This window comes from Physcomitrium patens, chromosome 14 (assembly GCF_059467195.1).
Source record: "Physcomitrium patens ecotype Gransden chromosome 14, ASM5946719v1, whole genome shotgun sequence".
Classification (NCBI taxonomy): Eukaryota; Viridiplantae; Streptophyta; class Bryopsida; order Funariales; family Funariaceae; genus Physcomitrium; species Physcomitrium patens.
This window is the reverse complement of record NC_143423.1, coordinates 16,142,699-16,168,724: the sequence shown is the minus strand read 5'-3', so window position 1 is coordinate 16,168,724 and position 26,026 is coordinate 16,142,699. Positions and strand designations below refer to the sequence as shown.

The 26,026-nt window shown below is 36.2% G+C and overlaps 2 protein-coding genes across 2 annotated transcripts; both read right to left on the bottom strand.

Moving 5' to 3' along the window:
- Positions 1-1,765: 1,765 nt before the first annotated feature.
- Positions 1,766-8,781, bottom strand: LOC112291178 (receptor-like serine/threonine-protein kinase At1g78530). Its single transcript, XM_024538274.3, has 13 exons — positions 5,942-8,781; positions 5,690-5,825; positions 5,475-5,546; positions 5,248-5,319; positions 5,017-5,088; positions 4,778-4,849; positions 4,522-4,590; positions 4,326-4,414; positions 4,067-4,201; positions 3,648-3,977; positions 3,243-3,506; positions 2,934-3,067; positions 1,766-2,824 (listed from the first exon to the last, which is right to left on the bottom strand). The coding sequence occupies exons 1-13, from the start codon at positions 6,045-6,047 to the stop codon at positions 2,585-2,587; spliced, it is 1,791 nt and encodes a 596-aa protein (XP_024394042.1). The 5' UTR covers positions 6,048-8,781; the 3' UTR covers positions 1,766-2,584.
- Positions 8,782-12,353: 3,572 nt separating this feature from the next.
- LOC149987888 (uncharacterized) lies at positions 12,354-13,717 on the bottom strand. Its single transcript, XM_090256051.1, has 3 exons — positions 12,819-13,717; positions 12,639-12,733; positions 12,354-12,494 (listed from the first exon to the last, which is right to left on the bottom strand). Exons 1-3 carry the CDS (start codon positions 13,101-13,103, stop codon positions 12,428-12,430), a joined length of 447 nt encoding a protein of 148 aa, XP_090112177.1. The 5' UTR covers positions 13,104-13,717; the 3' UTR covers positions 12,354-12,427.
- Positions 13,718-26,026: the final 12,309 nt, after the last annotated feature.

Genomic DNA, 26,026 nt, shown 5'->3' with positions numbered 1-26,026 from the left:
TTTATTTGTATGCGATCTTGGTCAAAAATTAATAATATGTTTGATGTGGTATTCACGTTTAACATATTTTTTTATTTTACTGAAGGTTTGGAGATTTCAACTAAAAGATTGAAAGAATTTGCAAATATCTTTTGAATTGTTCATCATTTCATAGTGTACTACATCATACTGAAATACACAATGTGCTTCATAAATAGATATTGTGATATACAACAATGTTTTATCAAATCAAAACTTGACATTCAAATATTTTCTATTGCTTTCAAATTATGAAAATATTAAATGATAATAATTAGCGCTGTTAGAATGTATGAAATCATTATAGAAAAATGTCTTTATTTATCAATAGAGTAATTAATATTGTCATTTCAAATGTTGAAAAAATTGAATTGATTGCTATTTTTTATACAAAAATCAAAGGTTGAAGTGAATTCCTACAGATTCTTGATTTATAGATAATACTCACATTATTTTGGTTTACAGATTTTTAAAATGTAAGAAAAATTACTAGTTCAAATTCAAATAAATAAAAATAATAATTTGATTTTAGATTTTCTCATATATAAAAATCTAGATGAATTAGGCATATGCATATGAAACTTTCAAATTCAAGTCATAATTACAACTCATGGCACAAAATTACTCTACAAATAAAGAATATATTTAAGTTGAAGTTATTTTATTTTCATTTTTATAGTCATTAATAACTCTTAACCAATAAAGATGTAAAAGAGAAAGTTGATTCTTAATTCTACAAGATTGTAGGCATTTTAAATCTAAGACGGTTTTAGTTTATACATTGTCTATGTTAAACATGTGATTTTTGTAACTTATCTAACGATTCCATTTATAACTGATCCAACAAAATCATTTTTATGCCACGTTTAACTACTTCTGGAAAACTCAATAAAACATGCTGGAATTAGAAAATAGCTTAATTTTGGAGTAATTGTTTTGGAGTTTTATAAATATTTTAATACTTTAATTGGTTCAAATTGAGATGCCTTGCATAGTAGATTTTGTATTTAGAAAAATCAAAATGCATTTTTGATTTTTAATATGGCATAAATAGTACTGCCTCCCAAAATTTATGTTGGACCCATTTCAAGAGGTGATTTATAGAAAGATTTAAGAAGAAGTATAAAAAATTGTTTAAAAAACCATTGAAATTCTATAAATTATAAAATTTAATTTTTATATACATTTTTATTTTTAATTCTCATAGTTGTTAAAATCAAGATATAAATTAACATGTATGGACTTGTAATAAAAGAACGATTTGGTATAATTATATTCTCTTCTTGTTTTATACTATTTTCAAAAGCCAAAGCTTTTGAAACTGTATTTCCAATAGAGGGTGTTGTTTTCACTTTAAAGGGGACCTTAATAAGACTTTTGAACCATATCATTTCAAAGTGGACTTAGAAATACATCTTAGATGTTATTGTGATTATTCACTACATATTCAAAAAAATTATATCATCTTCTACTTTAATGTTGCAATACACATAGAATTTTGCAGAATACTTAATCACCATGTTTCATATTTACAAGTACAAAGATGTGAAAGTAGATGCTATAAATTGCAACACGCATTTTATTACCCTGATTCATGACCACAAATAATGTATTTGTAACCATTGTAAAAATCTGGGAAGTTAGAGTATGTAATTGACATTGTTGGATTTGACTACCACTTCAAAATCAATTCAAATCTTATAATACTTCTTCAGTAATTGCACACCTGCTAAAGATACTGTAGACATTGATTCAAATTAAATAAAAAAAACTTTAATCATAGATTGATTTGATTTAACACAATAAAACTTAACATTTGGAATCTAGTTTGTTTAGTTGAAATTTTTTTTTTATTAACTTTGTTCAATCATGATCCAAATCCTTCATCCTCAAAATTGCACTCTCTAAATCCCCCAATTAACTCTCTCCACAGATTGAGCTCCCCAAAAAGCTTCACAAATTTAGGGCTCCTGAATATCTCCGTGGGATTAGGGTTTCTGTAGAGAACTCGCGCTGGTTATTGTGTGTCAGCTGAAGCTTAAGATCACAGCTACGTCGACGTTGTTGCAGGCCAAAGTGGTGACAATGGCGGATATGGCGTCCAAGTAGGTCAAACAAGCGTCGGAAAACAACAAGGTCCACATCGCTAATTGTGAGCCTTGGATCTTCCAAGCTACTGAACGGAGTTGGGCAGCTTACCAGTTCGGTACCAGAAAATGTGGGAGGGACTCCACCATCTGAAATTCAAGCTCACTCACCGTAACAGTCTCAAAACTTAAAGTTTTGAACACAGATTTCATATTCTTGGTTGAACGCCGCGGGTGGTTGTGGATGGGTAGAATCATTGCTCGCGAGGGCACCTTTACTGGTTATGAACCGTGCTCGATGTTCTACACTGAGCCATAAAGAGTCTCCCTGCACTGATGTGTATCTGCTCATTCGCGTTTTCTCATTGGCATGTTGCTGTCAATGTTCGACTCGACGTGTCAGTCGACTCTACTTGGACAGGAGATTGCCACAAGTCAGGGCCGATATTGGAGATATGTTTGTGCACAGGCTTCATAACTCATGTCTCATTAGAGGTGGCGGTGGTTTCAGTAACTGTGGGCTGTGTACTCTCGGACGAGTTGGCAAGAGACTCAAGAATCTGCACAACTTCATCCATAGGTGGGCGCTCTTCCGGCGTTAACGAGACACATCTGCAAGCTATCTCCAAAGCGATTGCGAGCTCCTGGTGTGGCGCTGTCTCTCTTAAATACTTCTCCACTACCTCCAATTCCTGGCCTTTCTCCCTCAAACAGCGCAACTGACAGATATCAATCAAGGGAGATGTGTCAATTTGAAGTAGAAATAGAGGGGGGCTAAAATTCGATCCATTAGCTGGAATCAGAGGTTACTTGAGTTATTGAGATTACCCATCCGGCCATATTGATGTGGTGCGCAGAGAAGGAAGAGTCTGTAGGTTTGCGCCTGCTGAGAAGCTCCAGCAGAATTACGCCATAGCTGTACACGTCAGATTTTTCTGTAGCTCGCCCAGCTTGCGCATACTCTGCGTTACAGTAATCACCGGAGTTTCGCTTCGAAACATTATTGGAAATTTCACCAACCAGAATAAAGCAATTCTATGTTTCGAGTAACAGGAGCACTTCAGCAGAAGGAGCTTTCAAATAGTTTCCAATGCTTTCCCACATCTTATTCAATAGCTGCAGCATTGATTCACTTACCTGGTGCAATGTAGCCATATGTTCCACCAACAGAAGCGGTGACATGCGTGTGATCGTTTTCCATCAATCTGGCTAGGCCAAAATCAGAGAGGCATGGCTCAAATCTTTCATTCAGTAATATATTTTTGGAGCTTACATCGCGGTGTATGATACGAGGTTGGCAGTCGTGGTGCAAGCAAGCCAACGCCCGTGCCGTCCCACGCGCTATTTTGATTCTGGTTGCCCAGTCCACGGGATTACCTTTCTCCCCTTCTTCCGTGCGTGCTGCCGAGGTAAAATTTGCAGGTCAGGAATTGTAGGGTTAATAAATTCAACAGAAGCTGTCAATAACTGTGATCAACTTGTCATTTGTTGCTTGAAAACGCCATCGATCTTCATGAGCTAAATCCATCTAGTTAAACTTACGGTGCAAGAGTTGATCTACAGTGCCGTTTGGAATGAAGTCGTAAATTAGGAACTTCGAAGTGGGCGACACACAGTACCCTCTGAGCTTCACCAAGTTGCGATGCTTCAACTCTGCAAGCGCCTCCAGCTCATTCTCGAAGTCAATAGCCGCCTCTAAGCAATTCTTCAACTTCTTCACGGCAAAGACCCTCCCATCTTTGAGCACTGTCTTGTAGACCACTCCGTAACCACCTTCTCCAACGATGTCTCTCTTGCGAAGTTTACGAACTGCTTGGAGCATCGCTTTGGACTTTGGCACCGTCTCTCCTCTGAACATCACCAACTTGCCCTCTGATGTCACGATGCAGCAACCTCAACGTTAGTATTTCGTCCATCATTTGTCGGTTCTTTAACAATGCTTCTGGAGGTAAGGACGTCACCTTTTCCAAGTTGTATCTCGCGTTTCCTGTCTTGGCGTAGACAGTGGCAGAGGATTAACAGCGCGATTATCATTTTCAAGAGGAGGAATATTCCAATGGACAGCACCAGTATTTTCCAGGCACTCCATCGGGACCCTGCAAGTGACGATCAATTCCACCTCATAAAAGTATGGCCAAAGCAATCCTAATTGTATTTAGGGGAAAATCAGGTTACAAATCAATGGCGAGCACAAATTTTCGGGGGAGAATAATTACTAACCTTTATGGTCTGTTTTTGTCTCCTCTTCTGGTTTGCAAGCAGGCAAGCCCAACAAGGAACTTCCGCATAGAAGGCTGTTACCTGCGAAGCTGGAACGAGGTCACAAAGATGTATCAGCAAAAACAGCGGAATTGTAAGATTAGAGGCCACGAATCTTCTCTAAAATCATAAAATGTGTTGGAATTGAAGCGCTTACGAGGATGCAGGGAAACGAAGCATAGATCCACCTGGAACTTCGCCTGAGAGCCGGTTGTTCGACAAGTTCCTGAAGAACTGGAACATCAGCTCTTAACTCCCACCCAACCACTGAAACTTGTAACTGCTCTCAATTCAAGCAGTAAACGCTCATCAACTCACAACATTTTGAATATTGTAAGAAAAACACTACAGGCAAACAAAGAGCATGATTCTACTTGGACACTAATCAGAGCTTCATTTGAGCTTAAGCTTACAGAAATTTGAGCTTGTTCATGGCACTGAAGGTCGCTGGTATGGGTCCCTCGATCTTATTGCCTGATACATCCCTAATGAAGCATCACACACGGAACTTGGATTGGACAGTAATAGCCTCCATCTACTTTTCAGGCTTCCGCAGCAGAGCGGACTATCAATTCATGCCTTACAGATTCAAGCAGTTATATATATATATATATATATATATATCCAACCATCAAATGTCATAGACGCTCACAGTATTCGGAGAGCTGGCATGATCCCTAATACATCCGGTAACGTCTCTGTCAAGTTGTTATTATGCAAGTACCTGCATCCATTCACGTGCACAAGAATTTAATCCACTTCCAGCTGACAAGATGCATGAGATTGCCTGCGAGTGCCTAATCTTTCGATCATGACCAGTCCATCCACATTCCACTTATCTTTCAACCATAACACCAAGGGAGTTTTAAACAGCAACACTCACAGGGTCCGCAAGTATGTGAGGTTTACTAGGAAGGATGGAATAGCCCCAGTGATATTGTTCGCGTGCAGTCCCCTGTCAAAAACGCCAATTCTTTCACAAGCTCAGTTCATGCATGCCAAATTCGAAGGATGATCAACATTCCTAGGATCAAAGCTGAAAAAAGTTGTCCGTGGTACCTCCGCTGCACTACTAATCACAATAAAAACACAAAATATGTAGAAGCTTACAGCCGACGCAGCTGAGACAATTCCGACAGCCGAGGACTGATTGTCCCAGTTAATCGAGCTCTTGGCAGGTTGCTGCACAAAATTAGCAACCACAAAATTAATTTTTCCGATTTCTGCATGAATCATTCGAGATTGGGACTGTGATCTATGGTTATTTTAAACTAATGCATTGATCTCATAATGCAAGAGCTTTCAGGAGAGATCAGGTCTGTTACATTCTGATGACGTGATTAGTGACATTATCGCAAACGACACCTCTCCAATCGCAAGGAGATTCATCGGAATAATTCCAGCCGTTCAGGGTTCCGCTTGGACCTTGTACCATTTTTCTGAATTCCCAGAGTGCCAATCCTGCAAAACATGGAGGTGCCATGTTGGTAAGCTCTGATACGGCTCCCGATAGCACTTTCTGCAGTATTCTTAGTTTTCAATCCTTACAAGCAGCTGGAGGAGTTTGATGATTATACCTTCGGAATTAAGGGCTAGACAAAGCGGAAGGAGATCCACTTTCGAGAGTACAAGTATTTCTACGACAGCCCAAATGAAGCATGAAGAGTCGATTATTCGAGCCATGGTGCTTCAGCTTGTTGCTCTCAATGCAGGCTACCCTCGCAGCACGCACCCAGACCTTCCCTGGAGCTGACAACGACTTCCCATCGCACTCGTCTATTGCATTTCCCCTGTTGATTTCGCTATCCACGCTGCAAAGCTCAATAGTTTTGCTAGGAACAAATTCGAGCGCTACTGCTGTGATGCTCTCCGAGGATTTCCCAGGGTTTCCAGAACATGAATCTTTTGTGTGTACGCATTCACATACAAGAGTACTCTCAGCATTCATGTCTCGATCCGTAGCTTCGATAGCGTGATTCGCAGGAAATAATGAGCCGAGCCAAAGACATTCTCAGCGCCTCCAGGCTTAGCTACTGTTCGACATAATACTGGGTTTTGCTACGACGGAGGAAACATTTCGATCCACTCCGAGCATTACCCCAATGAACCACGAGAATGTCTGAAGTCAAGCGTAATGTGGGCCAGCATCGACACCAAAAAAAATACAAGATCCGGCCAGAATGACTATCATCGGCACTTTTTTTCCAGTCATGAAAGAGCTCAAAAAACAGACAGAGATAACTTCAGCTGCTAGCTTCCTTACGGGTACAGAAACCTCAGTACACCATCCTCGCTGCAAATCTCCAGCTGGATATATTGCGAAATCCAAACCCCAATCCTCGATTCCCATGGATCCGGTCCTCGCCGACCACTAAGCTGAAGCATACCGAGGACGAATCCTCATCCCCAACCAGACGCACGACATCAAGCGTCAACATTAGTTCATGCCTAGCATACATTGAGCTGCGACTCGCGTCACCCAGGCACGAATTCAGCTTCCCCGCAAAACCTCACACAGATCGGTTCACTCACAAGACCTCGCTCAAGCTGTACGACAATCAGCACCTCCTTCTTCTCGACACTCGACGCGCGGGAAGTGCAAGAGAGCTCGTGAAAGAGGCAAGAATCTCAGATGCTGCTGCGTGGCTCGCGTACCCAATTCGGAATCGTTCTAGCTTCTGACTGTGGGGGTTGTGGGACTGCAATCCGCTGCATGGAATCTTCCGAACGAAGGGGGAGCGATGATCACGAGGAATCCGCCGGTGCAACAGGACGTTTGAATAGTAGCACGCACGCAGCGCCTGTGAAGAAGAAGACTCTTCTGTCTGCAGATGCTCTTCGGGGTCGTCGCCGTGCACATTGTTGATGAGGCACATCTAGTACTGTAGCTACTGTAACGACAGTGCGGGATTGTTGCTGTAGGTGGTGCTGTTACTATTCAACGGACACGAGGGAGAGAGAGCTCGGTGCAGCGCTATCAATCTGCCAGTCTTCGACAATAAAATAGCAGCAGAATAGACTAGAATAGAAAGAGAAAGGGAAGTAGAAGACCAATAGAGTAGAGTACAATAGAATAGAATACGGTCGCGCGTGACTTACGCCCTTCATATCTTTCTCTTACACCTTCTTCTTTCCCTTTCTGAGTCTTTTACTTCTCATTTCCTTTTCTTTTATACCATTTCTTTTTCTTTCTAGCTCCTTCTGTCCCTTTCCTTTCCTTTCGTCTTTTTCTTTTTTCTTTTTCCTTTTAGAGTTTATTTTTTTAATTTTTTATGGGAAATTTAATGAGAGATAGGGAAGGTGGTTGCAAATAAACAACAAAAACAAACATAGATAAATAAATAAAAGCATTGGTGCATTACAAAGAATAGCTATGGATAGAAATGACTTTGTCTTTTAAACAAATGTATCCTAATATTGTTCATCCACTTTTTTTTAATCTATATAAGGTGTTTGATTATTTTTTTTAAATTTTAATATGTAATTATATTTTTTAATTTAAAATAATACTATTTTATACTATTTTTTTTAAAGTGTTGACATAAAAAAGAAATAGATGTAAATTGATATGTAATAATCAATAAGTTTTACTTTCTTCAAGAACATTATTATTTATTATTTTTATTATGACTAATTTCATATATTTTTTTTCATATTTTGTAAGTGTCTCATTTTTTATTTATTTTTATTCACATAAAATACTAAGACTTGATGAAATGCTTCTACACCAAAGTTTGTCTGAACACATTTGACATTACTTGTGACTACCTAAGTGACAATGAAGTCTTGTATTGAAACTTTTAAAAGAATAGATAGATAGAGAGAGGGAGAGAGAGAGAGAGAGAGAGAGATTAATTAATGGAATCATTGCACAATTTCTTAAAATAAAATATGTATGATATGTTTTAAAGGTATCTGGACTGATGCTAAAAAAATAGACTGATACTTTTTGAAAGATAAATCAATAAACATTTATGTAAAGATAAGTATAACTCCCAAATATTTATTAATTTTGATAATGAGAAATCTGCATAAAATTAATTCTAGATGTTTTGCACGAAAGATCATAAAAAGAAATAAAGGTATTGGTCTTGTGAATCTTCAAAACCACATCTCAACCAAAAAAAAACTACAATTAAAAAAGAATGACTGTTATTAACTGGTCAAGAATTCAAAATCTGTAAAAAAAATAAAAAAATAAAAAATAGTAAACAAACCACATTTTAACTTTTGTTGGTAAAAAAATGAAAATGTGAAAATTTTCAAAATCTCTTCACATGATGCTTTACAATTTCTAAATGTGGCAAGTAGAAACAAACATGCAAGAAGTATGCAACTCATTCATTATAATAAAAAATATGAATATTGAGATTTTTTTATCAAAAAAAGACTATAATAGATGCAATTAATATATGTGTATGTATGTTACCAAAAACCCGTCTAATTGCTCAAAAAGAAAAGAAAAAAAAATGATACAAAACAAGGGAATATATGTGAAAGGATAACATGGTGAAAAATATTTTGACACAAAATAAGGCAATATACATTGAGAATGGGCAACCTTTGCTCTGAGTGCCATACATGAAAGGGCTATACAATTTTTTATATTATGAAAGGATGTATGTTTTTAGTGATTTTGTTATATATATATATATATATATATATATAATTTGATAGATTGATGTATTTTAAGATAAATATACTTAAAAAAATTGAATAAAATAAAAATAATTTAAGGAAGTTTTAATAAAACATAGATTTTTATTTTTTTGCAAGTAGATTTTAATAATAGTATGGACATGTGTTGATGGTGATTATTTATATACATATGTATATAAATTTATGGTTTCACCCTTTAAAAAAATAAAAGTACTTGAGCATTATTTGAATATGATCTTTAAAGATGGTTGATATCAAAAGATTTACATGAGTGAGTGAAGAATCAAGCTGTGTGTGCTATCTTTGTCAATTAATTCACAAACACATGCACATAAAAACAGTTGCAAGTCACTTAATATTTCATAGCATGTCAAGAAAAGGTTGTTGAAGTTTATGGTCTAAGAACATAAACATGAGATGCTTAATGCATTAACAAGAGATTTTGAAGATAAAAATTGAAGATTCTTCATTTATTTGTTTATATATAAATATGTATATATAGAAAAGATTTTCCACTAACATCAACCCATTTTCTATATTAAGCTGGAGAGGATTAATACATGACAACATACTATTCCATTAAAAATCAATATTGCTCTATAGAGAGATGGAAAGGATGAAAAAAATGACTAATAATGCAAAACACTTGTGGAAATAAATCCTAAATTGTTTAGGGACAAATCATATAATATCATTTCATTTGCAAGTAACCAAAAGTTGAATAATATGCTTGAATTATTTTACAAGGAAGCATACAGCAGCATATGGTTTAATAAACAGGTTCACACATGATCAACACAAGAGGTTCAATACAAAATTTGGTTTAAAATATTTAGGAAGGTTTAAAGGTAGAAATATTTAAAATTGTTTGTTATTGCCAAAAACATTGTAGAAAAAAGGATGGCATTGTCAAAGAAAACATGTGTAGAAAAGGATTTTAGACATGTAGTACCAAATTTGATTATGTAAATAAGTTTGTACAAGGCTCATATCATCTTACTTTGCAATTTTAGTGTTGTAGCATTTCTTTTAGTTGTTCACTTATTTTTCTTCTTTCTTGTAAATTAACTTTTTTGGTGAAAAATACATTTGAAAGTTGACACAATTTTATTAATTTTTGTACAAAAGAATTGAATGATACCTAGATTTTGAAGAATACTATAATCATAATAAATATAAATAAATATGAATATATATATATATATATATATATATACACACACTAGCATTTATTGATAAGTAATAATGTTATGTTACAACTTTTGATTTTATTTATTTATTTGTTTAATTTGAAATGCACAAAGTATACCCATTGTGATTGCTATGAGGATACATGAAAATTAGTGTAGAAAGTCCTAAAAATTTGTTTCTTCAACAAGTTAAATGTCTACCTAAATTGGCTCCACTTCCTCTACCCAGATTGTGAACTACTGACATGGGGAACTATAAAGGTTCCTATTGCAAGTTTGCATGGACTTGTGAGGACATTTGCTACAAATGTGAAGGCAGAATGGGTAGAAGTTCAGCTTTAAGGACGTGGAGGATAAATTATTTAACCCTATAAAATTGCCAACTCTGTGTCTGTTTTCAAAAGGATTTGGATGTGGTGTGACAACAATCTCTCAGAATCTGCTTTGTTCAGAGTTTGCATAAAGAAGGGTCAATCATGGACCAAAGCAGGGCAAGAAAATGTGAGCAAAAACAAAGAGCATGGAACAATTTTTTTAATTTCTTAATTTTTTTTGTTTTTGTTTTTTAGTAGTTGTTGTTGCAGGGAACAATTTTGGAAGCAGGCATGGGAGAGTGTGCAGAAGTGAGAAGCAATCCACACGAGCACAGAGAAGCAAAAGCTGTACACCAAAAATTAGTGTTGTAAGACTTGCTTTGATTGTTATTCTGGACACCCATTTTGCTTTTATTTTTTTAATATTTTGGGGGGTGTCAAATAAAAAAATATGTCAAATAAATATTTGTGCATCCTCATATGCATCCTTTTGTGGAGCATATGTATTTATATCTGTGCTTCTTTTTTGTTTTTTGTTTGTTTGTTTTTTTGATGTGGTAGGCAGGATTACTCTAGGTAAGGATTTGGAGTGTTGATGTTTATTTTGCAGGGTGATAGTAACCAACAAAACAATTCCTCAAGTCATTTGCATTATCTATGTTTTATTTCCAGTTTTTTTTATATATATTTTTTAACATTTATGTATTTGCGATTTTTGGGGTTTAATTTTTTTTTTTGTGTTAAATTTGGGTTTTTTTTTTTTTTTTTTTTTTTGTTTTGTTTTGTTTTGTTTTGTTTTGTTTTTTTTTTTTGTTTTTTTGTGTTAAATGCTATGCACTTTTAAAGAACCAAATTTTGATTGCTTTGAAGGTTGAAAATTGTAATGTTTTTATGAATTTGTGTTGGCAATCAAACTTGTTACATTGCTTGAAATTTACATTTTTTCTATTTGTGCTTATTTGTTTTGTTCTAAAAAAATATGAAGTTTGAAGAGAAGAAATTCATTTTATTTTACTTTTATAAAAAAATAAAATTTAACTTTATTTAGAAAAGATGGCATAAGAGGAAAATTTGCCAGAGTGCAATTTATTATTATTAGTTTATATAATATGATTTAAATAGTGTTATGTCCATGAATATGTGCTAGGACCCACCTCAAGGGGCAGTTTTTTACAAAAAAAATTAAAAAGTTGCATAAAAAATTGTTAAAAATGTCTTTTGAAAAACCATAAATCCAAATTTTAATGTCTTTTTTTAATATATAACTTTACAATTATTGCAATTGAGATGTGACTTACCATATTCAAAATTATTGTATAGAATTAGTATGACCTAGGGGGTCATGCCTTTGGCCAGGTCAAAACCATGTGTCATGTATCACGTGATTGCTGCTGTTCACTTTCAGAAACAATTGCGTTCCCATCACCTCAATGGATATAATACACAAGATGACAGAAGATTCATGCATAAAGCCATTAGAAAAGATTTTGCAATGGCAACTGAAATTATGAAGTGAAGTTTTAGAATGTGTTTTACATTGGAGACCTTGGATGATGAGAATTATAAAACATTGTTGTGAGTTTTCAGCAATCAGAAAACTAAACAAAATAAGCCGTTCCGGCAATTATCTTTGATGTGTTTGCTTAACAGCCAGCAACTACAAAACCATTCCATAAAAAGCTGTATTAAGTTCATTAATAGGAGCCAAAATAACCTACATGATTCATTCTACAAACCGTCTTGTACAACATTGCACAAACAAGTCAGATTTGAAGCTCTAGGTTCCTGAATGCATTATGTTGAAGTCACATTCTTGTGCAGCAACTCCACATACTCCAGAAACTTTGAAGTGCTTCAAAAGTGCAGGTTACTTGAAACCTAGCCCATGTTGTTGCTTGGTTCACGGCAATATGGTTTCAGGCAAGGCACCAACTTGGTACATTGAGCTGAACCACATTGGTGCTATTCTAAGAAATGAAATTATTTGGTGTTTTTCAGGTATATAATCTGACAAATGCTATATCTCTAACTCACTCACTCACCCCACCAATTTATAAAACACAAAGCAATTGAGCATGAAGAGAGGCTGAAGTGGTGGGAAAAAAACAAACCTCAGTGTTGTTGAATGACCAGCACCCAAAAAGCTTGACTTCACAAACCAGCTCCATGACCTTCTTACACCTCTCAACTCCCCAAACCCTAATTCCTACCAGGCAAGAAATTCAACCACATTAAGGATCCTAGAAAAAGCACCAAATTAGTTCACAACTTTGTGAGTGGAGGGTGATAACCTCGAGAAATTTGCTGGGGTAGTTTGGATCCTCAACATCACATGTATGATACTTTTGCGCCATCAACCTCTCACCAGTTAAAGCTGCATTCAATAATTCTGCAAACAGATGTCTGTCAACCTCTCTTCCAAAATCCCTCCAAAATCCTGCTTCAAAAATGACTCCATGTTTTAATACAACTACAGGCCCATCCATCATACCACACCCACACCACCTTATAATCACCTCCTTACTTTTGTCACTGAAATCAAAATAGTTACTCACTGGCTCGCTCACACACTTCATAGCCTCACCTCATCCCCCGTAACCCTAAATCCTTGTTGCAACCTCTCTTCCCACTTACTAGCTGATCTCTAAAATTAGACCTGGGATCCAAAATTGTTATCCAATTTCAATGAGAAGCACCAAGAGTTTAGCAATGTAGGGGTGCTAGTAGTATTGCATATGCACCCCAAGCTTTGGTCTGGATGCTTCCCTGCCAATGACACCCAAAGGCACTCCAATCTAATGTGATCACAACCAAGCCGTGAATTCCTGCACATCATACCTATGGTGAGAGGAAACAACAAATAAGTTCAGAACCACACCCCAATCCCCTACACCCACATTCACCACTAAACCGTAGAGATCGGGTTTGCATTGATCATCATCGCAATCCTTAGAGTCCATGTCATGACTCCATGAAGGGAGAGTTTTTGAGATGTATGAGCCAGGGTTGTTTTATTTTTTGAAATTCATGCAATTTACAATTGACAATGTACATAATGCACTAATTTTTTGGTGCATGTTATTTTTTGCACAAGATCATATAGATGAGCTTTGCCAAACAGGCTGACATCATTCTATTATGTGTATAGATTATTTGGTCCATGTGATAACATTGTCTTACTTTATATTATCTCCAAAAGCCAAGACTTTTGAAGAATAATTTTTAACAAATAAGGCTTTTGCATTACTTTTTACAAAGCAAAGAACCTCCATAAGGCTTTTGAATCAATGCCTTTCAAAGTGGGCTCATAAGGCTATAGAAATTTTTATACTCTATTCATTACAACCATTGATGCAGAAGATAACCATACATTAGAAGCTATCATTTGCCTTATCTAAAAGAATAAAGTGTTTGTTTTCAATTTTTTATTATTATATTATCTTTGATTCTAATTTATTCTTTGATGCATATTCTTTGATGTCAATTTATTTTCTTCTTCTTATATTTTATATTTTACATCAATAATAATTATAAACACATACAACCAATATCTTATTCAACATATTTGAATTCCAATATGATTTGTTTTTACTTTATATATACTGTATTTTATATGAATAATATTTATCAATCTTAAATTAACTTGTGGTGATTTTATGTGAAACTTTTGCAACTAGGTTGACAAACCTTATTGGACAACTTAAAGTGTGTAAGAGGTTGTAGACAAAATCCTAATTTTGATACAATGTTCTAATTATCTTCTAATCATGTTTCCATATTTGTACTAAATTTCGTATTTGAAGTACTATGTAATGTTGGAGCTATGAGGTTTGCAAAAGAAAATGCATAATTTTAAAATGATACTTATTTAAGACTATGTCAACATCTTTACTACTTTAGTATTATCCAAATTATATATGTTTCAACCAAAAGTTTATTCACGTATATAAATTTCTATCATACTATATGTATTGAGTTATGCCAGATATTCAAAAGCAAGGTCATGCTTGTATACATTATAAAATATTTTAGTTCAAATTTGAAAAACTACTTACAATTCAAGAAAATCCTACATTTAAAAAATGATATTATGAATACTAATGCAAGATTAAGAGTAATGGTTTTAAATTTAATAAAATTTAGACTTAATTTTTTTACCTAATATATATATATATATATATATTTGAAATTAAAAATATATTTTAAAGATATATTTTTTGTATATATTCTTTAAAAATAATTAAAAATATCAACAATATTCAAATTATATTAAAAATTATAAAATTTTAATGAATGTAAATTTTTAGAATAATTATTTTTGAATGTGTCATAATAAAATGAAATTAAAAATAAATTACGAAATTTTTAATTTTTTAAAATTCGATTTTAGATCTATAATCACATTTATTTATATTTCACGTTATTACTATTTTTAATTCCAATCAATAAATTATAATTTTAGATTTTTAAAAATATTTTATAATTTTTTTTATTCAACTTGTAATTTTGATAATTACGTGATATTATATAAAAGTACAAGAAAAAAACTACTATGAAATATATATATATATATATATATATATATATATAATCTTATTTTAAAATATGAATAAATAAAAAAAAATATATATAGTATCTTATTTTAAAATATGAATAGATAAATAAATAAATATATATATATATAGTATCTTATTTTAAAATATGAATAAATAAATAAATAAATAAATAAATAAATATATATATATATATATATATATATATTGGTACACAAAAATTGATAAATAAATTAAAATCCGTTTAGAATTCTTATATATAATATATCTACGAAAAATAATAAGTATATGAAATGTTGATTGTTTTGTAGATTGTATGTTGTGCAACAATTTAAGAAGGAAAGTAATAAGTATTGAAGAACAAGTACTTTGAAGACACAACACTTAGCATCAGCAAGGTTGCACACAAAGAGAGTATGGAATAAGATATCTCTCACTTCCAATATCCATTACTTATAGGTAGTGGTTGGTGCCTTAAAAGACAACTTCCACTTTTTGACTTTTACACACATGGTCCTAGGATCCTTTTGGCATCTCATGAGGCTCGAGGATATCCTATGATATTAACTAATGATTCATACCTAGTCTTTGGATATTCCCTTATTAATACTTTATTCTTTTGACTTTGATTCTTGGTCCATGACTTCGTCGTATATCCATTGGATGTCTTTACCATATACCAAGAGTCAAACCTTTGACCACTAGCAACTTACCTAAGTTAATATCCTTTATAAAGTAACTTATTTTACTTTTATTTTAACACTCTCACTTTACTATAGGTCAAATGGATTTTAATCCTAATGCCTTTGTCAACATGTGGTGTCTATCTTTTACTAATGACTTTGTCAACAAATCAGCAAGCATTTCCTCCGTTGCACAATACTTCATATCAATCACTCCCATTTTAATCTTCTCTCTTATAAAGTGATGTTGAATGTCAATGTGCTTGGTCCTTGAATGATGCTTTGGATTCTTTGCAAATGCAAGACATCCTTGATTGTCACACTCTATTGGAGTTGCTTCCATTTACACATCTCCAATGTCCTCCAAAAGTTGTCTCAACCATATTGCCTCCATTGCACCATGGCTTGCTGCCATATACTCCGCCTCTATTGTTCACCTTGCAATTGTTGGTTGTCTCTTGTAATTCCATGAAATTACTTCCACTCCAACAAAGAATACATACCCCATTGTTGACATTCTATCATTTGCATCTCCAGCCCAATCCGCATCACAATAACCATGCAAACTAATGTTATCACCTCTAAGGCATAATTTGAAGTTCAAAGTACCTTTTAAGTACCTCAAGATCCTTTTGATGGTTGCCCAATGGATTGGTCTAGCCTTTGACATGTGTTAACTCACAACACTCACCGCATATGCAAGTTCTATCCTTGTGCCAACCATTGCATACGTAAATGAGTCCACTGCTGCGTTGTATGGAACACCTTGCATTTGACCTTCAACTTCAGCAAACTCTTCATCCGTGAGCTTCATCAACTTCAAGTTTGCCTCCAATGGTGTTCCAATAGGCTTACACTCCTCCATATTGAATCATTTCAACACTTCTTCAATGTACTTCTTTTGACTCAATGTAATAATCTTCTTAGCTCGATCTCTCACAAACTCCACTCCTAAGCAATAGTGGAGCTCTACCAAATCATTCATTTCATACTCCTTTTCTAACTTTTCCTTCAACCAATCCATCATCTTCAATGTATTGATTAAGATGAACAAATCATCAACATAGAGGATGACAATCAATATGAACCTATTTGATTGCATTACATATAAGAAATGATCAGCCTCACTCCTTACAAATCCTTCACTTACAAAGAATGTATCAATGCATTGGTATAATACCCTTGGTGATTGCTTTAGCCCATATAAGGATTTCTTCAACTTACAAATAAGGTATTATTTGCCTTCTTCAACAAATCCTTGTGGTTGCTCTATATAGATGTCTTCTTCCAAACTCCCATTCAAGAAAGCCGTCTTCACATCCATTTGATGCATTTCCAAGTCCATTGCTACCCCAATTGCCACAATAGTTCTAATGATGGTGAATTTGGCCACGGTGTCGTGTTGTAACATGAGTATACAGTGAAAATAAAAAGAAAGGGGAATTTTATTAATATTCAGTTACCTCGAATATTGGGAGCATCAACCAACTCCAGTACAAATACTGAGTGGTCAGGTTCAGTCACTCCGTTACAGTCAGCCGGGGCATACTGAAATGCTCCGTTTGATTCCAATAACGGGAGTCAGTAGGAAGAGAAGGACCAATTCACACGACGGGTTCGAGGAGCCAATTGGATCCAATTTCGATAATCCAATCCGGGTCCTCTTATCCAGTATGAGACCTGAATTGGCCGGTCAACCCAATGCAGTCTAATTACGGAAAATCCAGGTCTTACTACGGGTCTTAGCCAATCTGACGCGAGGACCAATTTGACCCAATTATGGAAACATCCAGGTTACTACGGGCATCTTTCCCAATATAGGACCTGAATTGGTCGGGCGACTCAATGTGGTCCCGATTACGGGGTTCGATTCTGTTTCAGGCTGTCCTGTTCTCTGTGCCGTTTCAGGGAACGTTGTTTTCGATAAATGGATTTCTTAAAGGTAAAAACGGAGGAGAAAGCTTGATGACGTGAGCCAATTTCGGATCTAAGCTCTGACTGCGGGAGCCAATTCCGGATCTAAGATGGAAGATTGAAGAAATTCAGAGGATAAGGTTAGGGGAGAATATAGTTTTAGGGAGGGAGGTTTTTTTCGGGGGGAATCGGGGGGAGCGAGTTTTCAAGCTTTTGCAAGGTTACTAGTTCGGTTTTCATTGGAGGTTTTTGGAAGATCAAGGGAATTAGAGAGAGGAGCTTCATGCTTCGGGTCGGGGAAGGAAAGACATAAAATTTGGATTTTTCTTCTTCGTAGAGTTTTGGGACGACTGAGGCAATCGCTGCTGAAGTCAGTGTTGTAATGGTGAATCGGGATTTTTAAATGAAGTGGGTTTGAATACTCTTGACTGTTTTGTAAAATTGAGTTACGTCTGTGATTGAAGGATTAAAGGGGTGTCTATAGGATTGAGTATGCGGAGTGAATGAAATTTATTGGGTTAATCTAACAGGACAGTCAGTGGATACAAGATCGTAAGTACAAAGGGGTATTGAAGATTAACAGTTTGGGTTGTTTGGGGTTCTCTGTAACGTCTAGAGACCTACCGGTTGGGGCAAAAAAAGGACTTCGACAAGCAATCGAAGGGCATCAGTAAAGATTTACGGTGTATTCTTGCAGTCGTTTATATTCCAGCAGTAAAAACTGATAGACTGCTTGACTATCGGCGGATCTCTATACTACCTTCTACAGCCAGACGCCTGGCACGTTCTTGAGCACGAAAGCACGTAATATGACATAAGTGGTGAATCCGACGTGAAAGCTTGAGGTAGAAGGTATTGGATTTCGGTTGATTTTATCTTTATTTTTATGGAAAACGAAAATAAAAATTTTGAAGGATTTTTGGGAGAAGTTTCTGGTGGGGAGTCTTCTAAAGGACAAGGTATGCACATGGATCCGTCTATTGCTAGTTTGTTTCAAGCCTTCTCATTGTCAATGCAACAACAGCAAAGCAATGATCGAAAGAAAGCTTTGGCAACCAAAGCATTGCAAGCAGTGGTCAATAAAATTGATCAATTTGATGGGAGGAATATTTCAAGGTATTTAAGATGTTATGTTCGTGAAATGGAATTAAATCGGGTTTCTGAGAAGAAAATGGTTGCACTATTTGGACTTGCCACGATACCGGAGATAAGGAACCACATTACATCGATTACGGATCATTGTGGGAATTCATGGGAGGATTTTTCACATGCATTGAAAGACGAATATTTCTTGGAAGATGCTGATCGCGTTACTAAAAAGCTGTTTCTGGGATGGATTGAACGGCCCAATAAGAATTTGCAAGCAACAGAGCTACTAAGGGAATTTGAGAGGCAGTACTCTCAATTATCGAAGGTAGAAAAATTGACATTGGAGCCGAACAAAGTTGATCTATTTCTTCAAGCTGCTGATGGAGAATTGCAAGAGAAATTAGAACCCCTTCTTGAAGACAAAGAAGAAGATGAAGGATTGACAACGAAGTGGAAGAACGTTGAAGATGCGATGGGGTTGCTTACAAAAAAAGAAAGGAGGAAGGATAGGAGCAATATTCCGAAAACAGTACAAGCACCCAAAGCTCCAGTACGTACAACACCACCGACAATGCCTATAGTTCAACCTTCGACATCCTTGTCAAAGAAAGCAGATATGGGTATGGAAGAAATTATACGAGGAATGTGAGATCTTCAAATCAAATTGGCAAGACTTGAAGAGAATACTTCTATAAACAATTCGAAGAATGTTTCAAAACAAGGATATGTACAAAGATGCATTTGGTGTGATGATGTTTCACATACTAGAAAAGATTGCAATGAATTTAATAATATGATACGGCAGGGAATTATTTGCTGGAAAGATGGAAAGATAGCATTGAAAGATAGGGAGGATCTTCTTCAAACCAATTTTGGCAAGGGAGGAATGAGAGCATTGGTTCAAGATTACTTAAAAGAGCATGAAACAGTAGTACGAGAAAGTGCAAGTTATGGTGCTAGAGTAGATGATGAAATTGGTGGAAGTACGGAAACTAGTGAGTTTTGGGCTTCTGCCGTTTCTACAATGCAAGAAGGGAAATTACCTCGAGAAGCGTTATTGAGAACTGCAGCTACAATACGAGGAAGAACAGGTTGGGAGGATCCTGTTGAGTCTCTTTCAGTTCATGCATATATTGCTAAGAGCCAACATGAAGCTTTGATGGAAGAAAAAAGACGAGGAAATTTTGATGATACTAGAGAAGGAAATTCTTTTAAGAGGCAAACTCGAGGAGACAAGGCTCGGGAGGCAGCTTCACAAGAATTGCCTGTAAAGGATACCTCAGCATCATTGGGAGAAAAAACAACGGAGACAAAAGATAAGGGCAAATCAATTGCTTATAAGCTACTTTCTGATATTGAAGCGGCAATAAATTTGAAAGGAGTGTTGGAAGAACGTATATTAAACGCTAAGGTGGAATTCACATTGAAAGAAGTCTTGGGAATTGCAAAGAAGGAGTTTCATGATGTTATCATTGACAGCATTAAGCGAAAGAGGCAATTAATGAGCGAAACTGGAATGAGTCATGCTATTGATGCAAGAATATGTAGAGATGAAGAAGAGGTTGATATTGGTTACAAGCAACCAACAAATGAAAAGAATGGGTATAATCAGCGAGTACGTTTCGAAGATTCTAGTGACAAGGAAATGGAAACTTTGAGCCATTATACTCGAAAACATTGGACAAGGGCAACTACTGAGGTATTGGTGAAGGTAGGAGATATAGAAGAACCAATAGTTGCTTTGGTGTACCATGATTCTGAAATAAATCTCATGTCTAAAGATCTTTATAAGAAGCAAAAATGGCCAATTGATATGGAACATGGATGGGCAATACGAGCAGCTAATAACACACGAGGCAAATTATATGGAGCTTGTCCAGATGTCAAAATTCGGATTGGGGATGTTGCGACGGAGCAACATTTCTTCGTTCAAGATACAACGTCTTATCCGTTGATTTTAGGACAACCTTATATTACGGCAACACGGATGGAAACAAAGGTACTTGACGATGGTTCTGCTTATGCAAGGGTACGGAGCGAAGATGGGAGGAAAGCTGTACAATTTCTAACAGTACCTCCTAACCATGAACGGAATCGAGATAGGTTGAGGGAGAAACCATTGCTAAAGATTGTTGAAGGATTTAAGGATTTTGGGGAGGTACCACTGTAAAGCGAGATTATGGAGGTACAAAAGAGGAGGTACTCTCGCGAGATGAAGGTGCCTTTGATGCGAGTTTTATTGGTATATTGGAGAATGGAAATATTATGTATAAGAAAGTTGATGATTTTAAAAGAAAAGAAAGAAAAAGATTATATGATATTGAAGGACAGTTACGCAAGATAGGTACATTGCAAGATAATGAGAGGATTTTGGGTGTTTATGAAGAAAATGGGCTGGAAGATTCATTGGAATTGATTACATCTATTGGGTTAGGGGATAATGATAAGATTATTGAGATTCATTCGAGAGAGGTTTATACCATGCTTGAATCTTTTCAAGCACCAGAAGTCACAGTAGAGACGAGATATAAAACGGCAGATAAGAAGGTAAAGCCCGTTGCCAGACCATTACCAGAGGATTCTAAAGAACAAATGGGAGAAGCATCAAAAGAAGCAAGTTTAAGAGATCCAATGAGTATTGGACATCAGTTTACTGAAGAGACTTTTGAAGAATTGAAGATTGGTTCTGATGGTTCTTTATTGCCGGAGGAAATTACTTGCTTCAAAAAGATGTTGGCTAAACAAGGTAGATCGTTTGCCTTTGAATCTCATGAAATTGGGTGTGTGGATCCAAATATTGTAACACCTATGGTTATCTTCACTGTACCACATGTACCTTGGAATCTAAGACCGATTCCAGTACCGAGGGCACATTTACCTAAATTGGTGGAACTATTGAAAGAAAAGATAAAGATGAAAATATTAGAACCTTCATTTGCGCCGTATTCTAGTCGATGGTTTACGGTACCTAAGAAGAATGGGTCACTACGGTTTATTCAAGATATGCAGCCGGTGAATGTTGTAACTGTCAGGAATGCAGGAATTGGACCTATTGTGGATGAATTTGTTGAGGCGTTTGCTGGAAGGGCGATCTATTCAATGGGTGATTTGTATTCAGGTTATGATCAATTTCAACTTGCCGAAGGAAGTAGAGATATGACAACGATGAGGACACCGCTTGGATTGGTTAGAATGTGCACTCTTCCTCAAGGCGCGACCAACTCGATTGCGCATATGATGAATGGGATGAATAAGGTATTGAGAGATTTTATTCCGGAAAAGACTATGCCTTTTCTGGATGATGTTCCTATAAAAGGGTGCAGAGAAGGAGACAAGGATGAAACTTTAGATACGAGGGGGTGTCGCAGATATGTTGTTGATCATATACAAGATTGTGAAAAGATTTTAACTCGGCTTGGAGAAGTTCATCTTATATTATTGGGTATGAAGTCCGTATTTGGAGTGCAAGAGGTTGTAATTGTTGGACATTTATGCGGATCTTACGGAAGAAAACCAGATCCGACTAAAGTTGATGCAATTGGAAGGATGAAAGAGGATTGTGGTTCTTTAACAGAGGTTCGCAGGTTTTTGGGTGCATGTGTATTTTATCGAATCTAGATCCCTCATTTTGCTCACATAGTGGATCCATTATGTGAACTGTTACGCAAGGGTTACCGATTTGAATGGAAAGAAAGGCATATTCAGGCAATGCAAAAATTGAAGAAATTATTGATGTCACCTCCAATATTGAGGAAGGTTGATTATAAGTGCAATAGACCAGTGATTCTTACTGTAGACGCTAGTCCAATTGCCGTTGGATGGGCGGTGGGTCAAGATGATTCGAATGGGAGTAGATTTGCAGTTCGATTTGGGGCTAAAGTTTTAAGTATTCGTCAGCGTGCATATTCGCAAGTCAAAAGAGAACTTTGGGGAGTCGTTTCGGCTATGAAAGCTGAAAAGGACTATTTGATTGGGGCAGTAGTAGTAATTGAAACAGATTGCTTGCCATTGCTTGGAATGATTATTAACTGTTCAACGCCAGATATTGCAATGTTGAGATGGATTGCTTATATTAAGTCACTAAATTCAGAATTTAAGCATATCACTGGAAAGGACAATTTAGTAGCAGACATGCTATCTCGAGCAAGATACGAGAGGGAGGACGAAATGGTTGAAGACATTGATGATGTCGGATTGAAATTCTATTCAATATCGAATCTCAACAGAGAAGACAAGCTATTTCTTGAAGAATCTTATGAAGGAGAATTATTGGATATTGGTCATTATTTGAATACCTTGTCTAAGCAGGGGAATTGGTCTACAAAAAAATTCAAACAAATAAGAAAAAAAGCATATGGATTTTTACTTCGAGATGGATTCTTATGGAAGAGACCGAAGAAAGGAATTGGGATGCCACAACGAGTGATAGGCAAAAGGGAAGAAAAACTAAAATTATTAAAGGAGTTTTATGATAGTTTATGGGCAGGGCATAGAGGAATCTGGGCTACTTTTGCTAAACTCAAGGAACGATATTGGTGGAAAAATATGTATCGAGATGTGCTCTCATTTGTAGAGTCATGTGAAATCTGTCAATCGTATTCTAATATCCGACATCGAGATGGTCTTCATTCTACGTATCCTCTGGCTATTCATTTTAAATGGGTTGTTGATTTGGTTATTATGCCGGTTGGGTTATGGCAGATGAGATATTTGGTTTTAGCTCGTGAAGATTTATCAAATCAAGTAGAAGGAAGAGCATTGAGGACAAAATCTACAGAGGGGATTTGTAGATTTTTGCTTGAAGATGTCATTTGCCGTTACGGGTGCGTAGGAAAAATCACTGCAGATCGTGGAGAATTAAATGCACAAGAAGCTCGTAAGTTCTTTGAAAAATGTGGAGTTAAACTATCACTGACTACTGCTTATAATCCGGAAGGGAATGCGAAAAGCGAACGCGGTCACCCGCCGATTGTGAAAGCATTGGTTAAAGCTTGTAATGGAAAGATTAAAGAGTGGCCACGGCTTTTGTCATTTGCATTATGGGCTGATCGAACAACACATAGTTCGGTGACAGGATATATGCCAGTAGAACTTATGACAGGTCAAAAACCAATTATGCCGATTGAAGAAAAGGTACTTACTTGGAGTATGCTACCATGGGAAGATGGATTGACAAGAGAAGAACTTCTGGCTATTAGAATTCGACAATTGGAGCAAAGAACGGAAGATGTCCAGATAGCATTGGAAAGGTTAAAAAGAGCAAGGTTACAAAACAAGGCGCGATTCGATAAGCAACATCGATTGAGACCAAAAGTAATCGAGGAAGGTGACTGGGTACTTGTTTATGACAATAGTCTGGATAATCAACATAGTACTTTGCGGAAATTTTTAAAACGTTGGTTTGGACCATATGTTATAACAACTGTTCATGATAATGCGACTTACTCATTACGGGAGTTAGATGGTACAAAATTGAAAATACCAATTGCAGGGAAGAGAGTAAAAATATTTAAACGAAGACACGCAGAGATGAATATGGAAGACCTTAATGAAGGTACACAGATTCCGCAGCAAGAAGATGAAAGTGATATGGATAATGAAGGTGACGAAGGCGAACTGGACAAAGACGTAGGGGATATATTCTGAATCAAACAGCAATTGGGTAAATTGGTGCATACCGGAGGATGCACAAGTTCAGAGGGGGTGGATGTCGTGTTGTAACACGAGTATACAGTGAAAATAAAAAGAAAGGGGAATTTTATTAATATTCAGTTACCTCGAATATTGGGAGTATCGACCAACTCCAGTACAAATACTGAGTGGTCAGGTTCAGTGACTCCGTTACAGTCAGCCAGGGCATACTGAAATGTCCCGTTCGTCTGTGATTGAAGGATTAAAAGGGTGTCTATAGGATTGAGTATGCGGAGTGAATGAAATTTATTGGGTTAATCTAACAAGACAGTCAGTGAATACGAGATTGTAAGTACAAAGCAGTATTGAAGGTTAACAGTTTGGGTTGTACGGGGTTCTCTGTAACGTCAAGAGACCTACCGGCTGGAGCAAAAAGGACTTTGACAAGCAGTCGAAGAGCACCCGTATAGATTTACGGTACATTGTTGCAGTCGTTTATATTCCAGCAGTCAAAAACTGATAGACTGCTTGACTATCGGTGAATCTCCATACTACCTTCTACAGCCAGACGCCCGGCGCATTCTCGAGCAGGAAAGCACGTAATACGACACCGGTATGCACCAATTTACCCAATTGCTGTTTGATTCAGAATATATCCCCTACGTCTTTGTCCAGTTCGTCTTCGTCACCTTCATTATCCATATCACTTTCATCTTCTTGCTGCGGAATCTGTGTACCTTCATTAAGGTCTTCCATATTCATCTCTGCGTGTCTTCGTTTAAATATTTTTACTCTCTTCCCTGCAATTGGTATTTTCAATTTTGTACCATCTAACTCCCGTAATGAGTAAGTCGCATTATCATGAACAGTTGTTATAACATATGGTCCAAACCAACGTTTTAAAAATTTCCGCAAAGTACTATGTTGATTATCCAGACTATTGTCATAAACAAGTACCCAGTCACCTTCCTCGATTACTTTTGGTCTCAATCGATGTTGCTTATCGAATCGCGCCTTGTTTTGTAACCTTGCTCTTTTTAACCTTTCCAATGCTATCTGGACATCTTCCGTTCTTTGCTCCAATTGTCGAATTCTAATAGCCAGAAGTTCTTCTCTTGTCAATCCATCTTCCCATGGTAGCATACTCCAAGTAAGTACCTTTTCTTCAATCGGCATAATTGGTTTTTGACCTGTCATAAGTTCTACTGGCATATATCCTGTCACCGAACTATGTGTTGTTCGATCAGCCCATAATGCAAATGACAAAAGCCGTGGCCACTCTTTAATCTTTCCATTACAAGCTTTAACCAATGCTTTCACAATCGGCGGGTGACCGCGTTCGCTTTTCGCATTCCCTTCCGGATTATAAGCAGTAGTCAGTGATAGTTTAACTCCACATTTTTCAAAGAACTTACGAGCTTCTTGTGCATTTAATTCTCCACGATCTGCAGTGATTTTTCCTACGCACCCGTAACGGCAAATGACATCTTCAAGCAAAAATCTACAAATCCCCTCTGTAGATTTTGTCCTCAATGCTCTTCCTTCTACTTGATTTGATAAATCTTCACGAGCTAAAACCAAATATCTCATCTGCCATAACCCAACCGGCATAATAACCAAATCAACAAC